This window comes from Ahaetulla prasina, chromosome 7, assembly GCF_028640845.1.
Source record: "Ahaetulla prasina isolate Xishuangbanna chromosome 7, ASM2864084v1, whole genome shotgun sequence".
Lineage (NCBI taxonomy): Eukaryota > Metazoa > Chordata > Lepidosauria > Squamata > Colubridae > Ahaetulla > Ahaetulla prasina.
The window spans coordinates 7,903,636-7,929,478 of NC_080545.1; the positions used below are offsets into that span (position 1 = coordinate 7,903,636).

The window sequence follows — 25,843 nt, forward strand, 5'->3', positions numbered from 1 at the left end:
AAGCTGGATCCAGCCTGCGGGCCTTGAGTTTGACACCCCTGATATATGGTACAAAGCTATAACACAATCTAGTTGTTCTGTTTTGGATAGCCCAAAGCCTTCTCCCAGAAAGTAACAAAGAAAACTGGTTGTGGAGAGGATGCATCCAATGCTGGACAATCCTGTAGACCCTGATCAAGCACTCAATGTACCGCACATGGCAACTGGGGATAACAGAAAGCGGAATAAAGTTGGAAGGGACCTTGGAGGTCTTCTAGTCCAACCCCCTGCTCAAGCAGGAGACCCTCTACCATTCCAGACAAGTGGCTGTCCAGTCTCTTCTTGGAAAAAAGAGTGATGTTGAGCTGGCCACACCCACCCTGGCCACACCCATTCCCTGAGGTCAAACACAATCCTGATGCAGCCCTCAATGAAATCAAGCGTCAGGGTTACAACAGATGCCCTAATTAACTAATGAGCCTCGAGCCAAGTTTCAAAAGAAATCCAGTTATTTATTCGGAACAACATGTCAGCAACTACCCGAGTGAAGCCAACTCTGCCTCAGGTAATTTACGGCTCAACTTTGATCCTCTCAGGCTGTGTCATAAATCACATTCTCCAACAAGGCACTTTCACGGGCTGTAGAAAATACAGTCCAGCTCTGGTAATCTGAGATCCAACCTTGAAGAAGGTATGTGTGGCATGTGCTTTTGAACATGGCGCTCAAACCGTTTCAGTTTCTCTCCCCCCTCCCCGGTTCTTGCCCATGGCAACTCGAGAGCAGACCAGAAATGCTTTGTGAGTTGACACCCGTGAAGTAGAAGCTCAAAATTAATGTGACCGTTATATTATCAGGAATTAAGCCGCCTCATACTTCGTGGCAAGTTAAAATATAATTTGAGCTTGTAATGCTGCAGCTAGTTTATTGGGAATAAGATGCATTAAATTCAATGGGATTGCTTAATGAGAGAGGTCAGGATTACGCCGTTTACATGGTATTTGATAAACGGCTGCTCAACCTAGCACATTTTATTCCAATATGCTTTCAAAGTCATGGATAATCCTTCAAGTATATGAATATATATAATATAGATAATTTTAAATATGTTTCCCAACCACTGTACTTTATTCACAGCTCTTTGCCGTTTTTAAGGAGCAATTTTTCAGAACTTCGGAATGTGAAATATCCCTATTTTTTAAAAAAGGAACGCTGTTATTATAACGTTATTCTGCGTAGTTTGAGATTATTATATTTCCATGCTATAAAAATGCCAAGTCAAAATACTCGCAATAACTAACATTGAATGATAGCATTTTGCCCTGCTTACTGCCAACTTTTCAAAGTCTGGAAAACGACAAAACAAAGACATTATAGTATATCTTGGTATCTTTGTGAGTCGACAAGAGTTTGAAATAAATAGTGGGCTTCTTACAAATTGCTCTTACAAATTGCTTTTAGTACAAAACCAGCCCAGTGGGTGTTCTGTGCGCCCCTTGGAAAGTGATGCTGGAAAGCAAGCATTTCACAACATTTACACGCCATTCAAAAGAGACAATCTACAAGTCCAAAAGGCAACAACAAAAAAGCCAAAACACCTCCCCTGCCAGCAATCAACACCCAAAATGAGCACTGATTAAGATCAACATTAACACAAGACCAACAATCAAGAAGTAAACCCCCATCAAGGAATCCCCAATTCAGACAAACAAGCTAAGAGTAAACAACAACTTAATCAAGGAATGCCCGAGGTCACTCCTACCAACACTGACACAGCAAGCCACTTATGAGAACAAGCACTGATGATGTTACCTAGTATGGTAATGAAACGTCTTTCAGAAAACTAACAAGCTGAGAGTGCAGTTAACAACCTACAGAAAATGAGATATTTTAGGACAATGCTTAGCCATCTTGGTTGGGGAATTTAAAGGCCATATATTTAAAGTGACCAAGGCTGAGAAATCCTATTCTAGGACACCAAGACAAACCAAAAACAGCAACTATCAATTTTTGGCATCTCTCCCCAAATCTTTAAGGAACTCAGTTGTGAAACTGTCCAATCTCCTAGCTAGCAGGTTGTTATTCAAATTGGGCTCAGTGCCAACGGACTAGGGTGTCCAAACGGTGACACCAATTTTTAATAAGAGACCCAGGGCAGCTCCAAGAAATTTCAGCCTAAATCTTGGCTTAATATTGGTTCCAGGCAAGCCGGAGAAAACACTAATAAAAATGATTTAAAAACAACAACGAACCCTAACCATACAGAGGAACAAACTTTGCTTAAGGGGGCAAGGTTAAGGATTCCATAAAGATAAATCCAATTTGCGGATATTCTGGAGTTTATGGAGAATATCCACTGGTGGGATTCAGGCGGTTCAGGCGAACCGGTGGTTAAAATTATTGGCTGGCCCCTCCCTTTCCCGCTCCTTCCAGGAGTCCCCAGGCGCCGCATTTTAATTCCCAAATAAGTGCAAGGAGGCTTCCTAGGCCCAAAATGGGGTGCAGAGGGGCGCAGCACATACACCCCCGTGGCCCATTTTCACTCCCAGGAGGCTTTAGGAAGGGCTACTAGGCCCAAACCAGAGTGCAGGGGCAGCATTGCCCCACCGCAGCCCATTTTTGCTCCTAGTATACACCCCCTGGCTACGCCCACCGCGGTCACACCCACCCAGGCAGGGAACCGGTTGATAAATTATTTGAATTCCACCACTGAGAATATCCAACCTCACGTGGATAGGCTCACCAGAGGTGGTATTCAGCAGGTTCTGACCAGTTCTGGAGAACCAGTAGCGGAAATTTTGAGTAGTTCAGAGAACTGATAAATACCACCTCCGACTGGCTCCGCCCCCATCTATTCTCTGCCTTCCGAGTCCCAGCTGGTCAGGAGGAAATGGGGATTTTGCAGTAACCTTCCCCTGAAGTGGGACGGGAATGGAGGTTTTACAGTATCTTTACCCTGTCACATCCACCAAGCCACGTCCACAGAACCAGTAGTAAAAAAATTTGAATCCCGCCACTGAGGCCCACCTTTTGAAAATTATTTACATGGATTTTCAAAAATCTTTGTGACACTTAGAAAGCTGCTAAATAAAACTACCGGTCATAAAATCTACCGGTCATAAAAAATTTGGTAGATTTTACAAAATGCTTTGAAAAAGAACATAAAGTTCCTGCCGCATTTTTTTTTTGTTGGGAATTATTACGGACTGTACAGTAATTGAGACTAAATTGATTTTAAATTTAATAACAGCAGCAAGATTACTAATAGGACAATACTGGAAGAAAAAAGAAGTACCTACAATAGAAGAATGGATATTGAAAGTTGCCAATTTGGCTGAGATGGCGAAGATATCAGCCTTTTTGAAAGATAATACGCAAGAAAGATACTTAAAGGAATGGAAAAAATGGATTGACTATATTCAAAGTAGATATCAGACTAAGAGTTATCAGACTGTTTTTGAATGATTATGATGTATTATTTTTTATTGTTTTCGGGGGAAGTTAGGAATTGATGATTGTAGGGGTATAATTAAGTTGGGACGAAATTTTTTTAGCATATGTTTGTTTTATTTTTAACTATACCTTGTGCTCGTGCCGGGAAGTCAGGGGAGGGGTTGTTAAGGGAGGGGAGGGGGGGGAAAGGGGAAAAAAAAAATTCTGTAAAACTTTTTGAATAAAAAAACAAAAAAACAAAAAAAACTACCGGTCATGAGATAATAGGGAGGGACTTCCAGCTAAGTGGATAAAAAAACCAGAAAGCAAAGAATAAGGGAGTGATTTGAAAGAAAATTAGAAGTAAATCCTCAAAGATCTGCATTAGGAGTGATGCTTTCTATATCATTCAGAAAGGATGTTGACGTAGGCACCGCTACTCCTCGGCTTGCAACCGTTCACTTAGTGACCATTCAAAGTTACAACAGCACTGGAAAAAGTGACCTGGGCCTGTTTTTCACACTTACGACCGTTGTCGGTATCCCCACGTGATCAAAATTCAAAGACTTGTCAACTGGCTCATATAGGTAATCCTCAACTTAGAACCGCAATTGACCTCAAAATTTCTCTTGCTAAGAAAGACATTTATTAAGGGAGTTTTGCCCCATTTTATGACTATGGGGATGCCTCAACAGTCGTAAGTGTGAAAAATGGTCCCAACTAAGTCACTTTTTTCCAGTGCAGTTATTAACTTTGAACGGTCACTAAATGAACCATTGTAAATCAAGGACTACATGCCTTTATGACGGCTGAAGTATCCCAGGGACACGTGATCCCCATTTGTGACCTTCGGACAAACGAAGTCAATGGGGAAACCAGATTCATTTAACAACCGTGTTGCTAACTTAACAATTGCAATGATTCACTTAACAACGGTGGGAAGAAAAGTCGTAAAATGGGCCAAAACTCACTTAACAACTGTCTCACTTAGCAATTTTGGGCTCAACTGTGGTCATAAGTGAAATACAAGCAATAAGATGTCCCAGTTTGTGGATGGAATGAATTATTCAGGGTGGCAAAAGCCAGCACAGCTTGTAAATAGCTACGGTAAAATAAATTTAAACTGGGTGAGAAAAACCAACCCACTGGCAAATCAATTCAAGTACGGTCAATGTAAAATAATGCACGTTTGGGCAAAAGGGCCTCATTTTACACAAAACTTTACAAAAAATAGCCTAATTTAAACTGACTGTCACTTGTTCTGACCTAGACTTCCTTAGAAAGTAAATAGCACAAACTTAGTCCCGGGCAAACCTCTTTAATTCAAACGGCTGTAAATTACTTTCATTTACAGTCCGCAAGGCTTGATAAACAAGTCTTTCAGAGGAAGCTCATCAACACCCACGGAACATGGCCAAAGAGCTAATTTCCAGAGGCAGGGCAAGGCCAAACTTGGCACAGAGTGACAAACGGAAGTTTCAAATCTTGAATCGGCCAGATGAACTAATTGCTTCCTGCAAAAGCTCACGTCCCGTTCGCTTCTCTTTTATGTCTTATGGGGGGGGGGCGATCAACTCCAAGCCTTATTCCCAACTCGACCCTGTTTCCTTAATTGTTCCTGTCTCCTGGCAGTTCTGTGCATGCGCACACTGGGAACAGGCTCACACTGTTCTTCTGCCTCGCTGATGTCAGACTCCGGAGACTCCGGAGGCAGCAAAGAACTACCAGATGGCCTTGGTCCCTTCTCTGCCTCCGACTCAGAGTCCTCTTCCGAGCCTTCCCCAGGCTCCAGGACTGGCCCACGTTCCTCCCCAGCCTCCTCACTGTCCGAATCTGCTGCCAGCTGTGCTGGCCGCTGACAGACCACAACATCACTGAATCAGAAAAAAAACCCATATCTTGTGAACATAATGGACAGTTCATTGACAATCTCAGCCGAATATGACGTTATGAAATTGCCATATTCCATGTTAGGGGGGTTATTAGGAAAGGATCTAAAAATAAACCTACCAGCATTATAAGGCTTTTATAGAGCTCTACTGAACGTTCACATCTGGGCTTTCACATCGAAAAAACAGAAAGCAGAATTTGGGAAAGAACAGAAGAACCAGCAATCAAAATAATTTATGGGTTCCATCCCATTCTTTACGAGTTAAGAACTCGGAAAGAAGAGCGAACAATGAAATTATTGAAATATATATCAACTCACGTAGGGAGAAGACGCAAGATATTGTCTTCCATGCCAACGCCGGCACCAAGTGTCCCAACGAACGAAACAGGATGGAAATAGAAATAAAGGAACGTCGGAAATGGATGGCAAAAAACAACAACAACAACGAAAAAAGGCTTAGCAGACCATCGAGTTTGCACTTTGGGTTTGTTTTCTGTTTTCTTTTTGGCATATTTATTATTTTTATATTTTGCTTCTTTTTCTTTTATTCTTTATTGTTTCATCTTCGTCTGACTTAAATAGTTCGCTTAGTGGCCGTTCAAAGTTGCAACAGCACTGAAAAATGTGACTTAGGAGCCGTTTTTCACAGTTACGACAGTTTCTAGCATCAGACATTTGGCAGCGGGTTCGTAGTTATGGCCATTGCTGTTTCCCAAGGTCACGTGATCCCCCATTTGCGACCTTCGGACAAGCAAAGTCAACGGGAAAGCCAGATTCACTTAACAATTGGGTTACTAACTTATCAACAAAGGTCGTAAAATGAGGCAAAATACACTTAACAACAGAAATTTTGGGCTCAATTGTGGTCATAAGTCGAGGACTATATGCCATCCCTTGCCAGAAATGTGATGGCTAACCTTTTCCAGACCGACTGCCCAAGGCACGTGTGCATATGTGCGAATGCGCGCGCACATGCCCGAACCCCCCAAATGCAATGTGCTCTGCCCCCCCATGCATGCGTGCGTGGCCCCCCGCATGCGCACCACCCTGCCCGCACGTGTGCATGTGCCATCCCCTGCATACGACCTGTCCCTCCATGCATAGGTACACCCACACACACACTTGCCCCGCCCCCCGCGCATGCGCGGCAGGGACCCAATGACCAGCTGGCCGGCGGGAGGAGCATGCGCAGCAGAGCTGAACTGAGACGACGGTTCATGTGCCCACAGAGTGGGCGCTGCATGCCACTTGTGGCACGCATGCCATAGGTTCGCCATCACAGCTCTAGATGCTAAATGACAAATGGGGCAAACTTTGCACACCAGAATTAATACCACACAAATTTGACATTTGGGCTCAAAATCAGGTCATTTTCAACCTCACAGAAACCTCCCGTAGGAGCCCTCAGACTGTTCTGGAAAATTCCACCATGGAGCAAGAGAGGGGCTGAATTCTGATAGATCACTAGGTATCAAGCAATACTCAGAAGGTGTCAACCAACACAACGGGTTGTTAGCACATCACAAACCGTTCGTTCAGTGATAAGTGACTGCTAATTTGTCTCACAGGGAATTCCTTGCTGCTCGGCCCAATTTAAATTCCAATCTGACAGCTTTTTGATGAAATGTGTTAATTGGGAAAAGTACGATCAGACTCCTGATATTATTTTATTTTTTACCTCAGAGAGCAAAAATCAATTAGGCTCCAGCGCGTGAAATCAGCAAACACGACATTAAGATCAACGACTTCCGACCACGATGGAGCCCAAACTTTTCTGCCCGTTAAGTGAGACATTTCTCATGCGGGGTTTGCCCCGTTTTGCGACGCTACACTTGTGAAGGGAAGCACTGCCGTTGGTAAGTTGGTCATCTGGTCGTTAAGTGAATCTGGCTTCCTCACTGTCAGAAGGTCGCAGAAGGGGATTCACAGGATCTCCCCCCCGCCCCCGGGACATTGCAGCCGTCATAAATGAGAGTCAGTTGCCAAGCGTTTGAATTTTAATCCCGCAACCACAGGGATTCTGCAAAGGTTGTAACTAGGGGGAAAACGGTCATAAATCACATCTTTTCCGTGCCGTTTGTAACTTTGGATGGTCATTAAACGAACCGTTGTGGAGTCAAGGATACCTTTTAACGACCTGCAGACCTGGTTCACATCTTAAGATGTTCTTGCTGCCTTTTTTCTCTTTCTAACCCAAGAAAGGAACGGATGAGGTGCCACAGCTGACACTACAAACCTTAGGATCTTAAGAACTCTCTCTAATTATTTTATTTTTATTTATTTATTTTTATTTATTTTATTTATAATTTAATTTCTATACCGCCCTTCTCCCGAAGGACTCAGGGCGGTTTCCAGCCATATTTAAAAACACAAAATACAAACAGCAAATTTAAAACAGAATTAAAACCAAATATTTAATAGGCCGAATTAAACTAAAACGGTCATAGACCGACGTAAAACCCATTTAAAAATTTCGATTTAAAAATTACCCTTAGGCTAGTCTCGCACCATGAAATAATAAAGTCTTAAGTTCACGTTTGAAGGTCCGGAGGTCGGGGAGTTGGCGCAACCCCGGAGGCGGCTCATTCCAAAGGGCCGGTGCCGCCACAGAGAAGGCTCTCCCCCTGGGGGTTGCCAACCGACATTGTTTGGTCGACGGCACCCTGAGAAGGCCCACCCTGTGGGAGCACACAGGTCGTTGGGAGGCTATCGGTGGCAGAAGGCGGTCTCGTAAATAGCCTTGTCCTAATTAATTATCTAATTAATAAGGGGCGTGCATAAGAGCACAAAAGTGCCTACCATTCCTGTCCTATTGTTTCCTTTCATTATATCAAATTAATATAGTTATTGCATACTTTTGCTCATATATATGCTTATATAATATGTAGTTATTTTATGTTGATGTTTTTGTATATTGTTGTGACAAAATAAAATAATTATTATTATTATTATTCTCCCCAAAAGAATTTCCTCGCTCCCTGGTTATGGAAATTGACTTAGCTTCAGCAAGAAGGATAGAAGAAATAGGATGTCTAATGTATTGTTGGAAGAAATGTCCTTCTGGGTTCAGTTCCAAGTGGGAAGAAAGACACTGGAAACATGGGAGAGTGCTTGGAAAGATGGTTTAATGGTGGTCAGGACCACATGGGTTTTTTGGATCCTGGACAAAAAGGCACATAGGAGAGAGAGAGATTTAAACCCTCTTGGGCTTTGAGTTTGAGCTTGTGTTCTGATTGGTTGTCAGACTCCCATGGGGCCATGCAGGAGTAACTTTGTAGGTTGCCTTTTAAGTCCCAGGTTTGGTTGAGACTTGCTGGGTGATGCAATCTCCCCAGGGTGCCATGTGGTGAGTTCTGTTGCTCGATGGGTAGAGGGCTAATCCGATCTTTGTTGGATCTTGGGTGAAGTCATTTGCTTATGAATAGATCTAGCTATCTCTTTATCTCTTAAGTGCTGACAGCTGCTGTGGGCTATTGAGAGTGAATCTGCTTCCTGCCTTAAAAAACGTGTTTCTCCATTTCTCATCCAGGGAGGTATAATATTTCCTAGAATATTTTCATTCTTCTAGGAGAGGTGTGGGTGCTAACATCCTAGAGTATCTAAATAGGAAAAGGTCCAGGGATTGAAAAGGGTACTGACAGAGGAAAATATTTACAGATCAGGGTTGAAATGATGCTCTCTGAGCTTTGGGGGGTTGTCTTGTAGACCCCAACATTAGATCAATAATGGAAAAAGAAACAACACCCCAAGCAAGCTGATAGGAAACACCCCAATCAAGGCACCACCGAGACTTTTCCCATCCATATTTATAGGGCAAGTCATCAGAATATAAAATGAGACCAAACCCCACTCCCTACTAGCACTGATGATGTTACCTAGCTGGGTAATGAAACGTCTAAAAGAAAACAACTCAGATCAGAAAGCACCGTCCGTCCATCATCATTTGGATTTAACATTTTTTTTCAACCAGATTTCAAAAACAAACCCGGTCAAAGGGTTCATCTTTGCAAATGATAATTATGAATTTCAAGCCGACATGCTCAAACACGATCACTGCAAATGATAATCAGTTTTAAGCAGACAAGCTGTAATGTTAATAGCAAGAGTGGTTTACTCGGGTGTAAGAGATTCCTAATGCACGCATTTGTTTTTTCGTTCACCTATACAAACCATGGTTAGTGTTACGATGCGAAACTGCATTCAAAACCAGGATGTCAGCAAGTGAGCTCCAGATTCAAGACCAGTATGTTTAAACCTCAAGAAAAACCGGGGAAAGTATAAATATAAAACCAGGAAGGTCATAGTTTTTGTTCAAAGTTAGCTGCAGGAAATATCCTGTTTAATAATCCTGGGTTTTGCCAAGAGTGTGAGGTATACAAATGAGAAATAAACAGACAGGTCGCTGGATGGTTGGAGCCCTCTCGTCAAAAGACAATTGCATCAGCAGGAATTCTGCATCTCATCCAGAGTGATATTCATCTTAAGAAAAATACCGTGCTATAATTCAGAAATAAAAAGATACATTTCTGTTGTATGTCCATCATATATATTATTATAGCGCCTATATAAATTAACGCTGTCGTGTAGGCAGGCTTTAACGAACAAAATTAATATATAGCCCTAACTAAAATTAATATACAGCCATAACTTAACGATTTACTTCTGAATTAAAAGGGAACTTTCTTTTTTTTAAAAAAAAAAATCCACGCAAACTTTAGCATCCATCGCTGCACGATATCCTTATCCCTTAATAATAATGCAATTGGTGTGTGATGTTGCATTCAGACTGCTTTCGTTTAAGGAAAAATAGGCATGGAATCCATCCCTTCATTTCTGCATGAAATCTAATGCAGGGACTTCTAGAATATCATATAAAGGAAAGGAAGTATTCTTTTATTATGTCCTGCTTGCGGCGAAAGTATATAAAGAACAATTTTGGGAGCCAAGCAGAGAATATGCAAGATGCAGGAAATTATCTTTTAAAACTTTTATTTTTAAACACGAAGATGCAATAGCATTTGCTACTATAAGAAACAAATAGCCAGGAACAAATCATATATCACCAGAGCTTGTACTATAAAGAGCCTATCATAGAATATAGAATAATAGGGACCTTGGAGGCATCTCGGCCAATTCTGTTATTATGAGATCTTAAAACAAGCCAATTTTAATGCACAAATATGAATGCTTTAATACGTAATATCTACAAAACCAACACGTTCACAACCAACAACTTAATTGCATTGATCTCCAAAACAAAGGTCGACTGAATCAATAAATAAGATGTATTCCCAGACAGGGTTATGATTTAACCCCTGAAATCCATCTTAAGCCACTTCCAATTTCTATGAAAATCCCTTTCAGTTTTATGTTGGTTCCCGTGGTTGTTGTTTTTTTTAAATTAACTTCTCTCTCCTTCATAACGTATCCATAGCAAAGCCAATAACTTACAATAAGCTTTTTGAAATAGTTTTTTGAAGGTCACTCAAACTCCTCATTCAATGCTACTCATCTACAATGCTTATAAATCTCTTTCCACGACCTCTAGGGCAAGGCGACACTCTGAATCTAAATGCAGAAATATCCACAACAAATACAATCCAAAAAGAACCTCAACTCACCCACAGTGAAGTCCACCGGTTTCTTAACATTATGGAAAGTTTCAAATTTGACAGCCATTGCGTACAAGGCAATGTTTTCAATCCGTAGCCATTTCCCCTCGTTTTCACAGTTTGCAATTGTCTTCTACATGCAGGGTCGTGTCTGGTGTCCCCTTTCTCAACAATGCCTGTGTTACGGCCAGCTTCGTAAGCGGCGGTGCGAAAGCCCGCGTCCAATCAAGATCGCCGCATTTCAAACCGACAGCGTTTGCCGTGTCATTATTTGTACTGTGCATCAACTTAAGGAATAACTACAGGGCACGCCGCACAACAGAACGTACCTTAGCAAAGAGCACAGCTATCGGCCAGAAAGACGTATGGTTGATTACACTTACTTGACTCCAAAGCGGCAATTGAGCCCTTAGCTATTTGATCTAAACACGATCAAACCTGGTTAGTACAGCGGGTACCCTTGCTACTCGTTGTTAATTGGTTGTGGGAGGCAGGTTGAGTACCAAAAATGGTGGGTGCCAAACGAATTTTCCTCCCCACATAAGGAATCAATCAAACAGAATAGAGCTGGAAGGGACCTTGGAGGTCTTCTAGTCTAACCCCCTGCTCAAGAAGAGACCGTACAGATTAGAAAGAAAAATACATTAAAAAAAAAAGTGGAGTTTCGTACAAAGGAAGAATTATTTGATGCAACTGATTTAAGATGATGGAATAAATGATGTAATAAGACAAAATATTGATTCAGAATAACTTACAATGAAAGGAGAGAATAAAATATGATAGTTAATTAAAGGATTAATTGATTAAAATATTTGGATATATATTGGATGATATAAGATTAGATGAATTAATGATATGCATATGTTGAAATTGCACAAAAGATTTGTAATCAACCCACCGACACACTGTATTTGGATGGAAGATGTTTTTTAGGCAGGGATGGGCTTCAAAAATTTTAGCAAGGGGTTCTCTGCCCGATTGTTTTGTGGGCGTGGCCATGGTGCACGTGACCTAGTCAGCCTCCTGCACCACAGCCGGGGGGGGGGCATTTTTGCCCTCCCTGGGCTCCGGAGGCTTTCCTTGAGCATCCGGGAGGGCAAAAACGGCCCCTCTGGAGGCCCTTCCCTAACTTCCGGTAGGCCCGTTATTCGGCCTCTCCGAGCCTCCACGCATGCCCTACACTTACCTACATCCAAAATGGGCCATTGGCGATTCCTGGGGGGGAGGGCAGCCAGAAGTGGGATTTGGGGGTTCTTGGAACTGCACAGAATCTTAGCTAGAGGTTCTCTCGAACCCCTGACAACCCCATAGCAGCCCACCCCTGGCTGTACGGATGTTCAAAAACATCCCACAAAACACCATTTCTACACTGCAATAGGTAAAGGTTCCCCTTGCACATATATGCTAGTTGTTCGCGACTCTAGCGGGCGGTGCTCATCTTTATTTCAAAGCCGAAGAGCCAGCGCTGTCCGAAGACGTCTCCATGATCATGTGGCCGGCATGACTCAACGCCAAAGGCGCACGGAACACTGTTCCCTTCCCACCAAAGGTGGTCCCTATTTTTCCACTTGCATTTTTTATGTGCTTTCGAATTGCTAGGTTGGCAGAAGCTGGGACACGTCACGGGAGCTCACCCCGTTGTACGGCAGCACTAGGGATTCGAACCGCCGAACTGCCGACCTTTTGATTGACAAGCTCAGTGTCTTAGCCACTGAGCTACCACGTCCCTTAAACTGCAATGTGTAAAATCAATAAGTAAAATCTCTTGCAGGCTAGACTCTTGGTGACGTCATGCTTACAGGTAGTCCTGGACTTACAACAGTTCATTTAGCGACCCTTCAAAGTTACATCATCACTGAAAAAAATTACCCATGGCTATTTTTCACACTTACGACCATTGCAGCCAGCACCCCCACGGCCACATGATGAAAATCCAGACGCTCGGCAACTGACTCATATTTATGACAGTTTGTCAGAAGGTCATTTTCTGACAAGCCAAGTCAGGGGTCTGCAAAGTTGGCTCCTTTAAGACTTGTGGACTTCAACTCCCAGAGTTCCTCAGACAGCAAAGCTGGCTGAGGAACTCTGGGAGTTGAAGTCCACAAGTCTTAAAGGAGCCAACTTTGCAGACCCCTGAGCCAAGTCAATGGGTAAACCAGATTCACTGGTAATCATGGCAAGGATTCACTGAACAACTGTAGCAATGAAGGTTGTGAAACGGGGCAGAACTCACTTAACAAATGTCTCACTGAGCGACATAAATTCTGAGTTCAATTGTGGTTGTAAGTTGAGGACAACCTGTATACAGTATTTTTCTTTGAGAACAATGTAGAAATGGTTATTTTGGGGAAGATCCCCACTTTAGCCTACAGGACTGAGATTTCTTGACACTCTTCTATTAACGTACAGCGGCACCTGGATAATTGCTTTGAAAGTTCATCGAATTTGGTACTCAACGCATTTTGAAGCAAACGTTTTGCCCCAGTACTCATCATTCGTTTGATACTCAACACACAAGCTTATGTTGTGACACAGGCCCAAGTAGGTACTAATAAACTCAATCCGTGGAAAAACAAACAAACTTCATTCGAACAGCTGGGAATTATTTCATTCCCACCATAGTTCAACTAAATTAAAACAAATTCCTCCCAACACAAATTCCTCAGTTATCTCACAAACCTTGGTCCAATTAGGCAAACTGCCAAAGGCCCTTCCTGGCAAACGTCCAGAAGCTACAAAAACAAAGACGTAGACAAAGCAGAAGACACAGCTACAACGTTAAACGCCAGTGCTGGTCTGTTTTAAGCCTTATGGGAGGGCCCAATCATCTCTTGGCCTTACTCCAGAGTCGTCCTCTCTGCTTGAGCTGCTTTTGCCTTCTGGCAGCTCTTCTCATGCGTGCCTTAGGAACATGCATGTGTCGTGTCCCACTCCTCCGCTGACGGCCGGGTCAGGGAAATCCGAATCAGGCGTGCCTCTGCAGCTCTGCCAAAGTCCTAGCAAAGTTCTCAAGGCAGGCAGGAGACCAGAAAGTGACTTCAGCAAGATATGTTAGACTTTGCCTGACTCAGAGAATGCCAGAAAGCAGGTCCTTTATATAGGCCATGGGGTGTGGCTCCATGACTCAGCACTTATCCAGGCCTGCCCCTCCCTTCCTTCTGTCGCCACCGCCTATCAATTCTTCTGAAGCGAGGGTCACTCCAGTCTGCAGCTGTTGGTAATTGACCTTCCTCAGGCTCACATGCTGTGGGGGAGGGGGAGGGGTCTAGTTGCTCCGTTTGCCTGGGCATGGAGCCAGAGCTGGGGGCTGGAGGTACTTCTTCCTCCTCAGCCTGTCTGGGCATGGAGCCAGGGCTGGGGCCGGGAGGCATACTAGGACATTCCTCAGCGTTCGGAAGCAGATAAGAAGGCCCCGGCTGCGGTGAAAACGGGCGAGACACAACAGCGTGCTCCTCTTGTTCCTCTGCCTCACTACTATCAGGCTCTGGAGGCTCTGGAGTCCGCACCTCACTCCCTGATGGCCCTGGCCTCACCGCAGCCTCATCGCTGTCCGACTCCATTGCCAGCTCCGTAGGTTACTGACGGACTACAACAGCTTAGAACTTTTCACTGCCTCATTATATTATTCTTTATGAGAAAAGAATTTGTTTGATACTATCGTTGTTGGTATTCGTTGCACCTTCCGGAACCAGTTAACGAGGAGTACCAAGGTACCACTGTACTAGCTAGGTTTGATCGTGTTTAGATCAACCAATGTTGGTTATATGCTGGCATCTAGTTTCACAATGCCGACACGACCTTTCTCACAAACAAATCTAACCTCCTGTACATTCAAACATTTACTGATTCTTTTAGTTGCTGTATAAACGCATCCTTCTCAATCAGGTGGTCATTCAACACAAGTGGTCCTCGACTTACGTCTCATTTAGTGACTGTTCAAAGTTACATCACTGAAAACTGACTTCTGAGCTTTTTTCCACACTTACGACCATTGCAGCATTCCCATGCCACGTTCATCGAAATGACTCACATTTATGACGGCTGCAGTGTCCTGGGATCATGCGATCCCCCTTCTTCTGACAAGCAAAGTCAACGGAAAAACCAGTTTCACTTAACAACTACAATGATGTGCTTAACAACCGTGGCAAGAAAGTCCGTAAAATGAGGCAAAATTCACTTAGTAAAGGTCTCACTTAACAACGTAAGTTTCGGGGCTCAACTGTGGTCATACGTCGAGGACTACCTGTATTCAAAATTTAGCACTTCAAACTTTCCAGGTAGTCCCAATCTGCGATTCACAACCGACTCCAAAATTTCCGTTGCTAAACGAGGCAATTTTTGAGTTTCGCTCCATTTTACGACCATTTTTGCCACAGTGAATCAATGCAGTTACACAGCCTTCCTCCAATCCACTCACCCACCTTCCCCTAATTCGTCAGTCTGCCACTGAACTGGATAAATTGAGACTTGCTTTACTGGAACAAATTGTTGTGTCTTGCCCGCTCTCACAGCAGCCGGGGCCTTCTTATCTGCTCCCGAACACGAAGGAATGTATGCCTCCCGGCCCCAGTCCTGGCTCCGTGCCCAGACAAGCTGCAGAGGAGGGGGCACCTCCCGGTCCCAGCCCTGGCTCCATGCCCAAGCAGGCTGCAGAGGAGGGAGCATCCCCCGGCCCCAGCCCTGGCTCCATGCCCAGGCAAACGGAGCAGCTAGACCCCTCCCCCTCCTCCACAGCATGTGAGCCTGAGGAAAGTTTATTTCCAACAGCTGCTGATTGGAGTGACCCTCGCATCAGAAGACTGGATAGGCGGAGGCAACAGAAGGAAGGGAGGGGCAGGCCTTAATGAGTGCTGAGTCATGGAGCCACACCCCATGGCCTATATAAAGGATCTGCTTTCTGGCAGTCTCTGAGTCAGGCAAAGTCGAACTTATCTTGCTGAAGTCACTTTCTGGTCTCCTGCCTGCTCTGAGGACTTTGCTAGGACTTTGGGCAGAGCTGCAGAGGCAAGCCTGATTCGGATTTCCCTAACCCAGCCGTCAGCGGAGGAGTGGGACACGACACAAATGCTTGGGAATAAAACGGCTATGCAGGTAGTCCTCGACTTACAACCACAATTGAGCCCAAATTTCTATTGTTCAGTGAAACATTTGTTAAGCGACTTTTGCCTGATTTTTACGAACTTTCTTGCTACGGCTGTTGAGCGCAGTTGATAAGTTATTAACCCGGTCGTTAATTGAATCCAGCTTTCCCGGTGACTTCGCTGGTCAGAAGGTTGAAAAAGGGGATCAGGTGACCCCCACCCCCTACCCCGGGACACCACAACGGTCGTAAGTATGAACCAGTAGGGCAAACATCTGAATTTGGATCACATGAGCGCAGGGATGCTGCAAAGGTTGTAACTGTGAAAAACGGTCGTAAGTCCCGTTTTCAAGTGCCGTTGTAACTCTGAGTGGTCACTAAGTGAACTGTTGTAAGTGAAGGACTACCTGTAGTACTGTTTGTTAGTAGGACCACCTCCTAACTCAGGGATGATATTGTCAGTGACTCACAGCAGCAGAACCAAAGGTTTCAGATGCCTCTCAGATCTTCAGCAGCCACAGAAACATAATAGAATAGAATAGAATAGAATAGAATTTTATTGGCCAAGTGTGATTGGACACACAAGGAATTTGTCTTGGTGCATATGCTCTCAGTGTACATAAAAGAAAAGATACCTTCATCAAGGTACGACATTTACAACACAATTGATGGTCAATATATCAATATAAATCATTAAGGATTGCCAGCAACAAGTTATAGTCATACAGTCATAAGTGGAAAGAGATTGGTGATGGGAACGATGAAACGATTAATAGTAGTGCAGATTCAGTAAATAGTCTGACAGTGTTGAGGGAATTATTTCTTTAGCAGAGTGATGGCCTTCGGGGAAAAAACTGTCCTTGTGTCTAGTTGTTCTGGTGTGCAGTGCTCTATAGCGTCGTTTTGAGGGTAGGGGTTCAAACAGTTTATGTCCAGGATGTGAGGGATTTAAAAAAAAAATAATCATAGGGTTGGAAGGGACCTTAGAGGTCTTCTAGTCCAGCCCAAAGAAAGTCAAGAAATGGCATTTGGGGCAAAAATGCTATAGGGTCTCCTACTTAAGCAGGAGGTTGGACTAAAAGACCTCCAACGTCTCTTCTAACTCAGTTATACTGTTAAAAAAGTAGTCCTTGAGTACATCTGAAGTTACAACGGCATTGAAAAAAATGACTTACGACCGCTGTTCACACTTACGACCGATGCAGCATCACCATGGTCCCACGATCAAAATTCAGACATTCAGCAACTGACTCGTATTTATGACAGTCACAGCATCCCAGGGTCCCATGACCCCCTTTTGCAACCCTTCTGACAAAGCCACGTCGATTTGGAAGCCAGATTCACTTAACGACCGTTTAACTACTCGTTGAAATGACGGCTGGGATTCATTTAACAGACGGGGCAAAGAAAGTCGTGAAGACGAGGCAAAGCTCGCCAAACACATTTCCCGCTTAGCGACAGAAATCCTGGGTTCAAATTGCGGCCGTAAGGCGACGACTGCCCATTCCGTTCTGACAAGCCAAGTCAATTTGGAAGCCAGATTCACTTAACGACCGTTTAGCTACTCGCTGAGACGACGGCAGCGATTCACTTAACAGACGCGGCAAGGAAAGTCATGAAAACGGGACAAAGCTCGCTTGCCGAACACGTTTCTCGCTTAGCGACAGGAATCCTGGGCTCAAATTGCAGTCATAAAGCCGAGGACTGCCCATTCCCTCCTGACAAGCCAAGTCAATTTGGAAGCCAGATTCACTTAACAACCATTTAATTACTCGTTGAAACGACGGCGATTCACTTAACAAGACGCGGCAAGAAAAGTCATGAAAACGAGGCAAAGCTCGCCAAACACGTTTCTCGCTTAGCAACAGAAATCCTGGGCTCAGATTGCGGTCGTAAGGTGAGGACTGCCCATTCCCTTCAGCAGAGGCATAACAGATGTGGGCCCGACCTGCTTCTGGGCATGGAGAACAACAGCTGCATTTTCATTCACACAAAAAAAAAAAAAGACAGCTCTCGCCAACATTTGTCAATGAGCATCCGTACCCTGCTTCCTCTACGAAGCTCCGGGCTGGGATTACAAAAGAAAATGCAATTATTTTTTTTCTTCCTCCTCCCGCTTCCTGCTCTACATCAGCTGTAAGGCAGGTTGCCACCCACCCACCCACCCACCGCTTGCCACCCTCCAATGCACCTTAAAATCCGAGAACCTCTTTGCTTGTCGATTAAGGTGGAACCCGGTTAATTCTGCAAAGGGGGGGGGGTGAGTCGGCCCGGCTCGGGGTTAGGCAGGGGTTAGGCAGGTATGAACCCCCATCCCAGGCTGATGCTCCTGTTACAAGCTTCCATGGATGGAGGGATGAATGAGGAGGCCGTTTTTGCATTTTGCATGGTTTGCTCAATGGAGGGGGAGAGGCACCTGCCTTCCTTCCTCCTCTTCCTCCTCCTTCAATTTCTCCTTCTGCTCCTCCAATTTCTCCTCCTCCTTCAATTATTCCTCCTCCAGTTTCTCCTCCTTCTCTTTCTCCTTCAATTCCTCCTCCTCCTTCCCTTTTTCCTTTCCCTTCAATTCTTCCTCCTCCTCTTCCTCCAATTTCTCCTTCAATTCTTCCTCCTCCTCTAGTTTCTCCTTCTTCCCTTTCTTCTTCTCCAATTCCTCCTCCTCCTTCCCTTTTTCCTTTTCCTTCAATTCTTCCTCCCCCTCCTCCAGTTTCTCCTTCTTCTTTTTATCTTCCTTCAATTCCGCCTCCTTCTTCCTTTTCTCCTTTCCCTTCAATTCTTCCTCCTCCTCCAGTTTCTCCTTCTTCTCTTTCTCCTTCAATTCCTCCTCCTCCTCCTCCAATTTCTCCTCCTTTCAATTCCTCCTCCTTCTTCCTTTTCTCCTCCTCCTCCAATTCCTCCTCTTCCAGTTTCCCCTTCTCTTTCTCCTCCTTCAATTCCTCCTCCTTCCCTTTCTCCTTTCCCTTCAATTCTTCCTTCTCCTCCAATTTCTTCTCCTCCTTTCAATTCCTCCTCCTCCTCCTTCCCTTTCTCCTTTCCCTTCAATTTTTCCTTCTCCTCCAATTTCTTTCTCCTACTCGTTTCTGTTTCTTCTCTTTCTCCTTCTTCAATTCCTCCTCCTCCTCCTTCAATTCCTCTTCCTCCTCCAATTTCTTCTCCTCCAATTCTTCCTCCTTCAATTCCTCCTCCTCCCCTTTTTCCTTTCCCTTCAATTCTTTCTCCTCCTCCAGTTTCTCCTTCTTCCCTTTCTCCTCCTCCTTCAATTCCTCTTCCTCCTCCAATTTCTTCAATTCTTCTTCCTTCAATTCCTCCTCCTCCTCCTCCCCTTTTTCCTTTCCCTTCAATTCTTTCTCCTCCTCCAATTTCTCCTTCTTCCCTTTCTCCTCCTCCTTCAATTCCTCTTCCTCCTTCAATTTCTTCTCCTCCAATTCTTCCCCCTCCAATTCCTCCTCCTCCTCCTCCTTTTTCCTTTCCCTTCAATTCCTCCTCCTCCTCGTTTCTCCTCCTTCAATTCCTCCTCCTCCTCCTTCCTTTCCTTCAATTCTTCCTCCTTCCTCCTTCCTCCTCCTTCAATTCCTCCTCCTCCTCCTTCCCTTCTTCCTTTCCTTTCAATTCTTTCTCCTCCTCCAATTTCTCCTTCTTCCCTTTCTCCTCCTCCTTCAATCCCTCCTCCTTCCCTTATTCCTTTCCCTTCAATTCTTTCTCCTCCTCCAGTTTCTCCTTCTTCCCTTTCTCCTCCTCCTTTCATTTCCTCCTCCTCCCCACGCCTTGCCAGGAGGGGCAACCCCCCCCAACCTCCCCTCCCCTCCCCAAAGCCGAGGATCCTCCCTCCTGCCCGGCTTACCGGCGAATTCCTCCTCCTCCTCCTCCTCTTCTTCCTCCTCCTCCTCGGCGCTGCTGTCGGAGGGGCTCTGCTGCAGCGGCTCGGGCGAGAAGTTGACCCCGCGGGCTTCGGCGGGGGCGCCGTCGAGCTGCGGGCGGCTCCCGCGCTCGGGTCCGGCGTTGCACCGGGGACCCCGAGGGAGCCCCCCACCTCCTCCTCCTCCTCCTCCTCCTCCTCCGGCGGCGGCCTCGGCCTTGAGGCGCTGGAAGTAGCGGAGGGCGAAGTCGAGCAGGTCGGCCGGCTGGCTCCGCAGCACCTCCAGGGTGAAGCTCTGCAGCAGCTCCCGCAGCCCCTCCGGGATGGAGATGCTCATGCCGGGCGAGCGGGGCGGGGCGGCCGCCCCGGACCCCGCGGAGGGCGATGCAACCCGGCGCCCACCGGGCTCTCCGACCGGCGCCCTCCCTCCCACCCCTGAAAACCAGGCTTTTGTGGGGTTTTTTTTTTTGCAAGGCCGGCGGTAGCGGTTGCAAAGGCTGAGGCGGCTTCCCTTCGGGGGCTTCCCCGCCGCTTTTGCAGCCGGCCGCGAAGAAAAGAGCCGAGCCCGGCCGTGACGGCAGCAAAACGCAGCCCCGCCCCCCCCACTCCCTCCCCTCCTCCCTCCCTCCCGCGCCAGGAGAGAGGGAGAGGAGAGGGGGGGGAAAGATCCCCGCGCGCGCGTGCGTTCGTTCGTGTGTGTGTGTGAGAGAGAGAGAGAGAGAGAGAGAGAGACCCGGGGAAACCATGGCAACCGAGCGCCGCGCGCCCACCTGCCTGCCTGCCACTGCGCAGGCGCACACAAGACGCCCTGTGCTGCTGCGGCGGCGGCGTTTGCAGAGGGGGGGGGAAAAAAGGGCCCGGGAGGTGGCCTCTTAGAAAGCATGTGCGGAGTGCTTTTGCTGCTTCCAGCTGCTGCTTTGCAGAGGGAAAAGGCAAGAGGAGGGCCGGGCCCGGAAGGGAAGCATGGCTTCTTAAGCATGTGCAGAGTGCTTTTGCTGCTGCTTTGCAGAGGGAAAAGGCAAGAGGAGAGCCGGGCCCGGAAGGGAAGCATGGGTTCTTAAGCATGTGCAGAGTGCTTTTGCTGTTGCTTTGCAGAGGGAAAAGGCAAGAGGAGACCCGCAAGGGAAGCGTTGCCTCTAAGCATGTGCAGACTGCTTTGCTGCTGCTGCTGCGTTTGCAAAAAGGCAGCTGGAGAGCTGGCCCGGAAGGAAGAAGCGTGGCCTCTTTAAAGAGCATGTGCGGAGTGCTTTTGCTGCTTGCAGCTGCTGCTTTGCAGAGGGAAAAGGCAAGAGGAGAGCCGGGCCCGGTGGGAAAGCGTGGCCTCTTAAGCATGTGCAGAGTGCTTTTGCTGCTGTTGCTTTGCAGAGGCTAAAAGGCAGCGGAGAGCCGGCTGGGAAGGAAGCGTTGCCTCTAAGCATGTGCAGAGTGCTTTTGCTGCTTGCAAGAGGGAAAAGGCAAGCGGAGAGCTGGCCCAGAAGGAAGAAGTGTGGCCTCTTAAAGAGCATGTGCGGAGTGCTTTTGCTGCTTGCAGCTGCTGCTTTGCAGAGGGAAAAGGCAAGAGGAGGGCCGGGCCCGGCATGTGCAGAGTGCTTTTGCTGCTGCTTTGCAGAGGGAAAAGGCAAGAGGAGGGCCGGGCCCGGAAGGGAAGCGTGGCTTCTTAAGCATGTGCAGAGTGCTTTTGTTGCTGCTTTGCGGAGGGAAAAGGCAAGAGGAGACCCGCAAGGGAAGCGTTGCCTCTAAGCATGTGCAGGGTGCTTTGCTGCTTGCTGCGTTTGCAGATCGAAGAGGCAGCGGAGAGCCGGCCCAGGAGGAAGCGTGGCCTCTTAAAGAGCATGTGCGAGTGCTTTGCTTGCAGCTGCTGCTTGCAGAGGAAAAGGCAAGAGGAGGGCCGGGCCCGGAAGGGAAGCGTGGCTTCTTAAGCATGTGCAGAGTGCTTTTGTTGCTGCTTTGCGGAGGGAAAAGGCAAGAGGAGACCCGCAAGGGAAGCGTTGCCTCTAAGCATGTGCAGACTGCTTTGCTGCTGCTGCGTTTGCAAAAAGGCAGCGGAGAGCTGGCCCGGAAGGAAGAAGCCTGGCCTCTTAAAAGAGCATGTGCAGAGTGCTTTTGCTGCTTTTGCTGCTGCTTTGCAGAGGGAAAAGGCAAGAGGAGGGCTGGGCCCGGAAGGGAAGCGTGGCTTCTTAAGCATGTGCAGAGTGCTTTTGCTGCTGTTGCTTTGCAGAGGCTAAAAGGCAGCGGAGAGCCGGCTGGGAAGGAAGCGTTGCCTCTAAGCATGTGCGGAGTGCTTTTGCTGCTTGCAAGAGGGAAAAGGCAAGCAGAGAGCCGGCCCAGGAGGGAAGCGTGGCCTCTAAGCATGTGCAGGGTGCTTTGCTGTTTGCTGCTGCTGCGTTTGCAGGGACAAAAAAGGCAGCGGAGAGGCGGCCCGGGAGGGAAACACTGCCTCTAAGCATGTGCGGAGTGCTTTGCTGCTTGCAGATGGAAAAGGCAGCGGAGAGCAGGGAGAGAAGTGTTGCCTCTAAGCATGTGCAGAGTGCTTTGCTGGTGCAAATGCTGCTTTGCAGATGGAAAAGGCAGCGGAGACGCGGGCAGGGGAAGCTAGGGGAAAAGCCCCTTGCCTCTGAGCATGTGCAGAGTGCTTTGCCGCTTCTGTTTTGCAGATGTAACCCAGAACACCAAAAAAGTAGATATTATCTCTACGTATAATGCACTTCAATGCCAGTCGTACCTACACAACTTCTATCAAAGCATGTCTGTCCACAGCAACCAAATCACAACTCAGCTGACATAAACTATGAAAAAAATATTTTGCACTAAAACTATCAACTGGGCTAGAGCCCCCTTAAAAGACAGGTGTGCCCTGTTTAGCAACCATTCTAAGTTATGACAGCCCAGAAAAGGAATTTTACGACTGATCCTCAAACTTATAACCATAGCATTATCCCAGGGACATTTTAATTTGTGTGCTTCACAACCAGGTTCCAACAAGTAGAGTCAATGGAGACACCGGCAGTAAAATCGGAAGTTACAGTTACATGGTGTCTCATTTAACAACCGTGGGTTGCTCTCTTAAGGACCACATCACTTAGGAGGTGCCGATCCAAATTGGGGTACAGTAAGTGAGGACAGACACTTGCCTGAGATGGTGGCACATGGAGCCAAATCTGTGGGCACATGAACGTTGCCCTAGCTCAGCTCCAGCACGCATGTGTGTGCCAGCCAGCTGATTTTTGGACCTTCTGGTCCCAACAGAAGTCGAGAAACGGGCCATTTCCGGCCTTCAGAGCGCCTCCGTGGGGGGGGAGACCGTTTTCATCCTCCCCAGGCTCCAAGAAAGGCTCTAGAGCCTGGGAAGGGCGAAAAACAGACCTATCGGGCCCACCATGCCATCGCGTGCGAAAAGCAGGGGGCACACGGGGGGGGGGGTGTCGCGCACGAATGCTCAGGGGGCAGGGGGCATTAAAGCGCCGGTTGTGGGCACATGCGCGTGACACACACCCCGCACTCTCCCCGCTTTTGGCATGCGACGGCAAAAAGGTTAGCCATCACTGGCATAGGTTTTCCTGCTTGAGCGGGGGGCTGGACTAGAAGACCTCCAAGGTCCCTTCCAGCTCCATTCTATTTATTCTAAACTTGTCATTAACGGTGTTTCACTCCAGTAAAACGTTGGGATGCTGTTTTCAGCAACTGAAACGTATCGTTTTAAAAGTTTCCCACAAAAAGAATGAAAACATCAAAGGCAGATATTTAAAAAGGGGGAATGAAACAGAAGGAGATACATCAGCATGGGAAAATAATATCGTCAGAAAAGGAGAACTGAGATAGGTTGGTTAAAATACAAAACTTTTTCTGAAGTTTCAGTAGAAGCGGGAGAACAATTTTACATAATAGACTGGAACAACCGGAAACAATTTTAAGGTTGTCTCTCAATCTTTTTAAGATTGTGTGGACATCAACACTTTGGTTGATCTATTACGAACAATTAAATCAATTGTCCTGATATGAATTCACTTTTTTTTTTAAAATCCCTTTGAAGTGGCAGTTGTCAATTTCACAAGGGACATGCTGAGGCGCTAATGTAGTTTTTTCTGCATTAAATTAAAATAATCTTCCAATTGATTTTTCCGGGATAATCCTTCCTGCTTACATCCCAACAGGAGGAGGATGTATTTAATCTGTTTTTATGCAGTCTGTTCATTATTTTCATTTACTGCATGGGGGAGGAATTTTGCCCTTCACTGTTTATGGGTTGCTTTGAGTTTGATATTTTATTTTCAAATAAAATAAAATTTCTAATAAAGTCTGCTTGTTTGAACTGATTGCGTTTAATACTACCTACTTGGGCCTGGGTCACAACAGCCAGTGCCAAAACTGTTATTCCAGAATAATTATTATTCTTGAAAATGAAGGTGAATTATTCTAGAATAATTATATTCTAATTATACTGGAATATTGTAGAATAAGAGACGCGGTGGCTCAGGGGCTAGGACGTTGAGCTTGTCGATCGAAAGTTCGGAACTCGGCGGTTCGAATCCCTAGTGCTGTCGTGTAACGGGGTGAGCTCCTGTGACTTGTCCCAGCTTCTGCCAACCTAGCAGTTCGAAAGCACGTAAAAAATGCGAGTAGAAAAATAGGGACCACCTTTGGTGGGAAGGTAACAGCGTTCCGTGCGCCTTTGGCGTTGAGTCATGCCGGCCACATGACCACAGAGACGTCTTCAGACAGTGCTGGCTCCTCGGCTTTGAAATGGAGATGAACACCGTCCCCTAGAGTCGGGAATGACTAGCACATATGTGCGAGGGGAACCTTTACCTTTACTATTGTAGAATAATACTGGAAACTAAAAGAAGTCTGCCGATCAACCAGTGGTGGGATTCAAATAATTTAACAACCGGTTCTCTGCCCTAATGATTTCTTCCAACAACCAGTTCACCAAACTGCTCAGAAAGTTAACAAACGGTTCTCCCGAACTGGTGCGAACTGGTTGAATCCCACCACTGCGATCAACTCTTAGTTAGCTGCCTTGAATACACCCATTCAAAGTTCTTCCCAAAAACCCAGCAAGCCCTGATCAATGAAATGACAGCATCCCTGGTCCATCCCACATTTAAGAGATGATTGGTGGATGTTTTCCTGCCAATTAGCATTGGTGGGAGGGCCAAGGAAGCCAAATCAACCAATCACTTTCCTTACTCTGTGGTCTCTTCCCAAAATCCCCAAAGCTTACACCAAAAACTGTCTACTATTGACCTCATCCCATTCCTAAGACGTCTGTAAGGGGCGTGCATAAGAGCACAAACGTGCCTACCCTTCCTGTCCTATTGTTTTCTTTCATTATATCCAATTAATATAGTTATTGCATGCTTATGCTTATATATGCTTGTCGCCTTCGACAAGACCTAAGTTTAACTCACAGAATCATCTATTGTAATGTCCTTCCTGTCAAAGACTACTTCAGCTTTAATTGCAATAATACAAGGGCAACCAATAGATTTAAACTTAATGTTAAATTTAATCTAGATTTAATCGCTTTAATCTAGATTGCAGAAAATATGACTTCTGTAACAGAATCATCAGTGCTTGGAATACTTTACCTGACTCTGTGGTCTCTTCCCATAATCCTAAAAGCTTTAACCAAAAACTTTCAACTATGGACCTCACCCTATTCCTAAGAGGACCATAAGGGGTGTGCATAAGCGCACAAATGTGCCTACCGTTCCTGTCCTATTGTTTTTCTTCTTCCTATATATATATATGCTTGTACCTCCTAACATTTACTCATATATATGTTTGTATACTATATAATCTTTTTGTAGGATGTTGTGACAAAATAAATAAATAATAAATGAATAAATAAATATATACTGTGTGACAAAATAAATAAAATAAAAAATAAATAAAAACTTGCCGCTTATGAAAACTCTTGAGGACAGCACCAATCACTGAATTCCCCCCCCCAAAAAAAATACGCAATAGAAAAATTATGGAATAACAAAGTATA

The 25,843-nt window shown here is 45.8% G+C and overlaps 1 protein-coding gene across 2 annotated transcripts in view; it reads right to left on the reverse strand.

Annotated features, from left to right (window-relative positions):
- Positions 1-20,275, reverse strand: part of PRKAR2B (protein kinase cAMP-dependent type II regulatory subunit beta) — a 150,977-nt gene extending 130,702 nt beyond the window's left edge. For both annotated transcript variants that reach the window (XR_009156037.1, XM_058190341.1), the window contains exon 1: positions 19,834-20,275. Coding sequence is in view for 1 of the 2 variants with exons in the window: in XM_058190341.1 (XP_058046324.1) it covers positions 19,834-20,185 (352 nt within the window). In the remaining variant the exon portion in view is untranslated. The remainder of the gene's footprint in view (positions 1-19,833) is intronic.
- Positions 20,276-25,843: the final 5,568 nt, after the last annotated feature.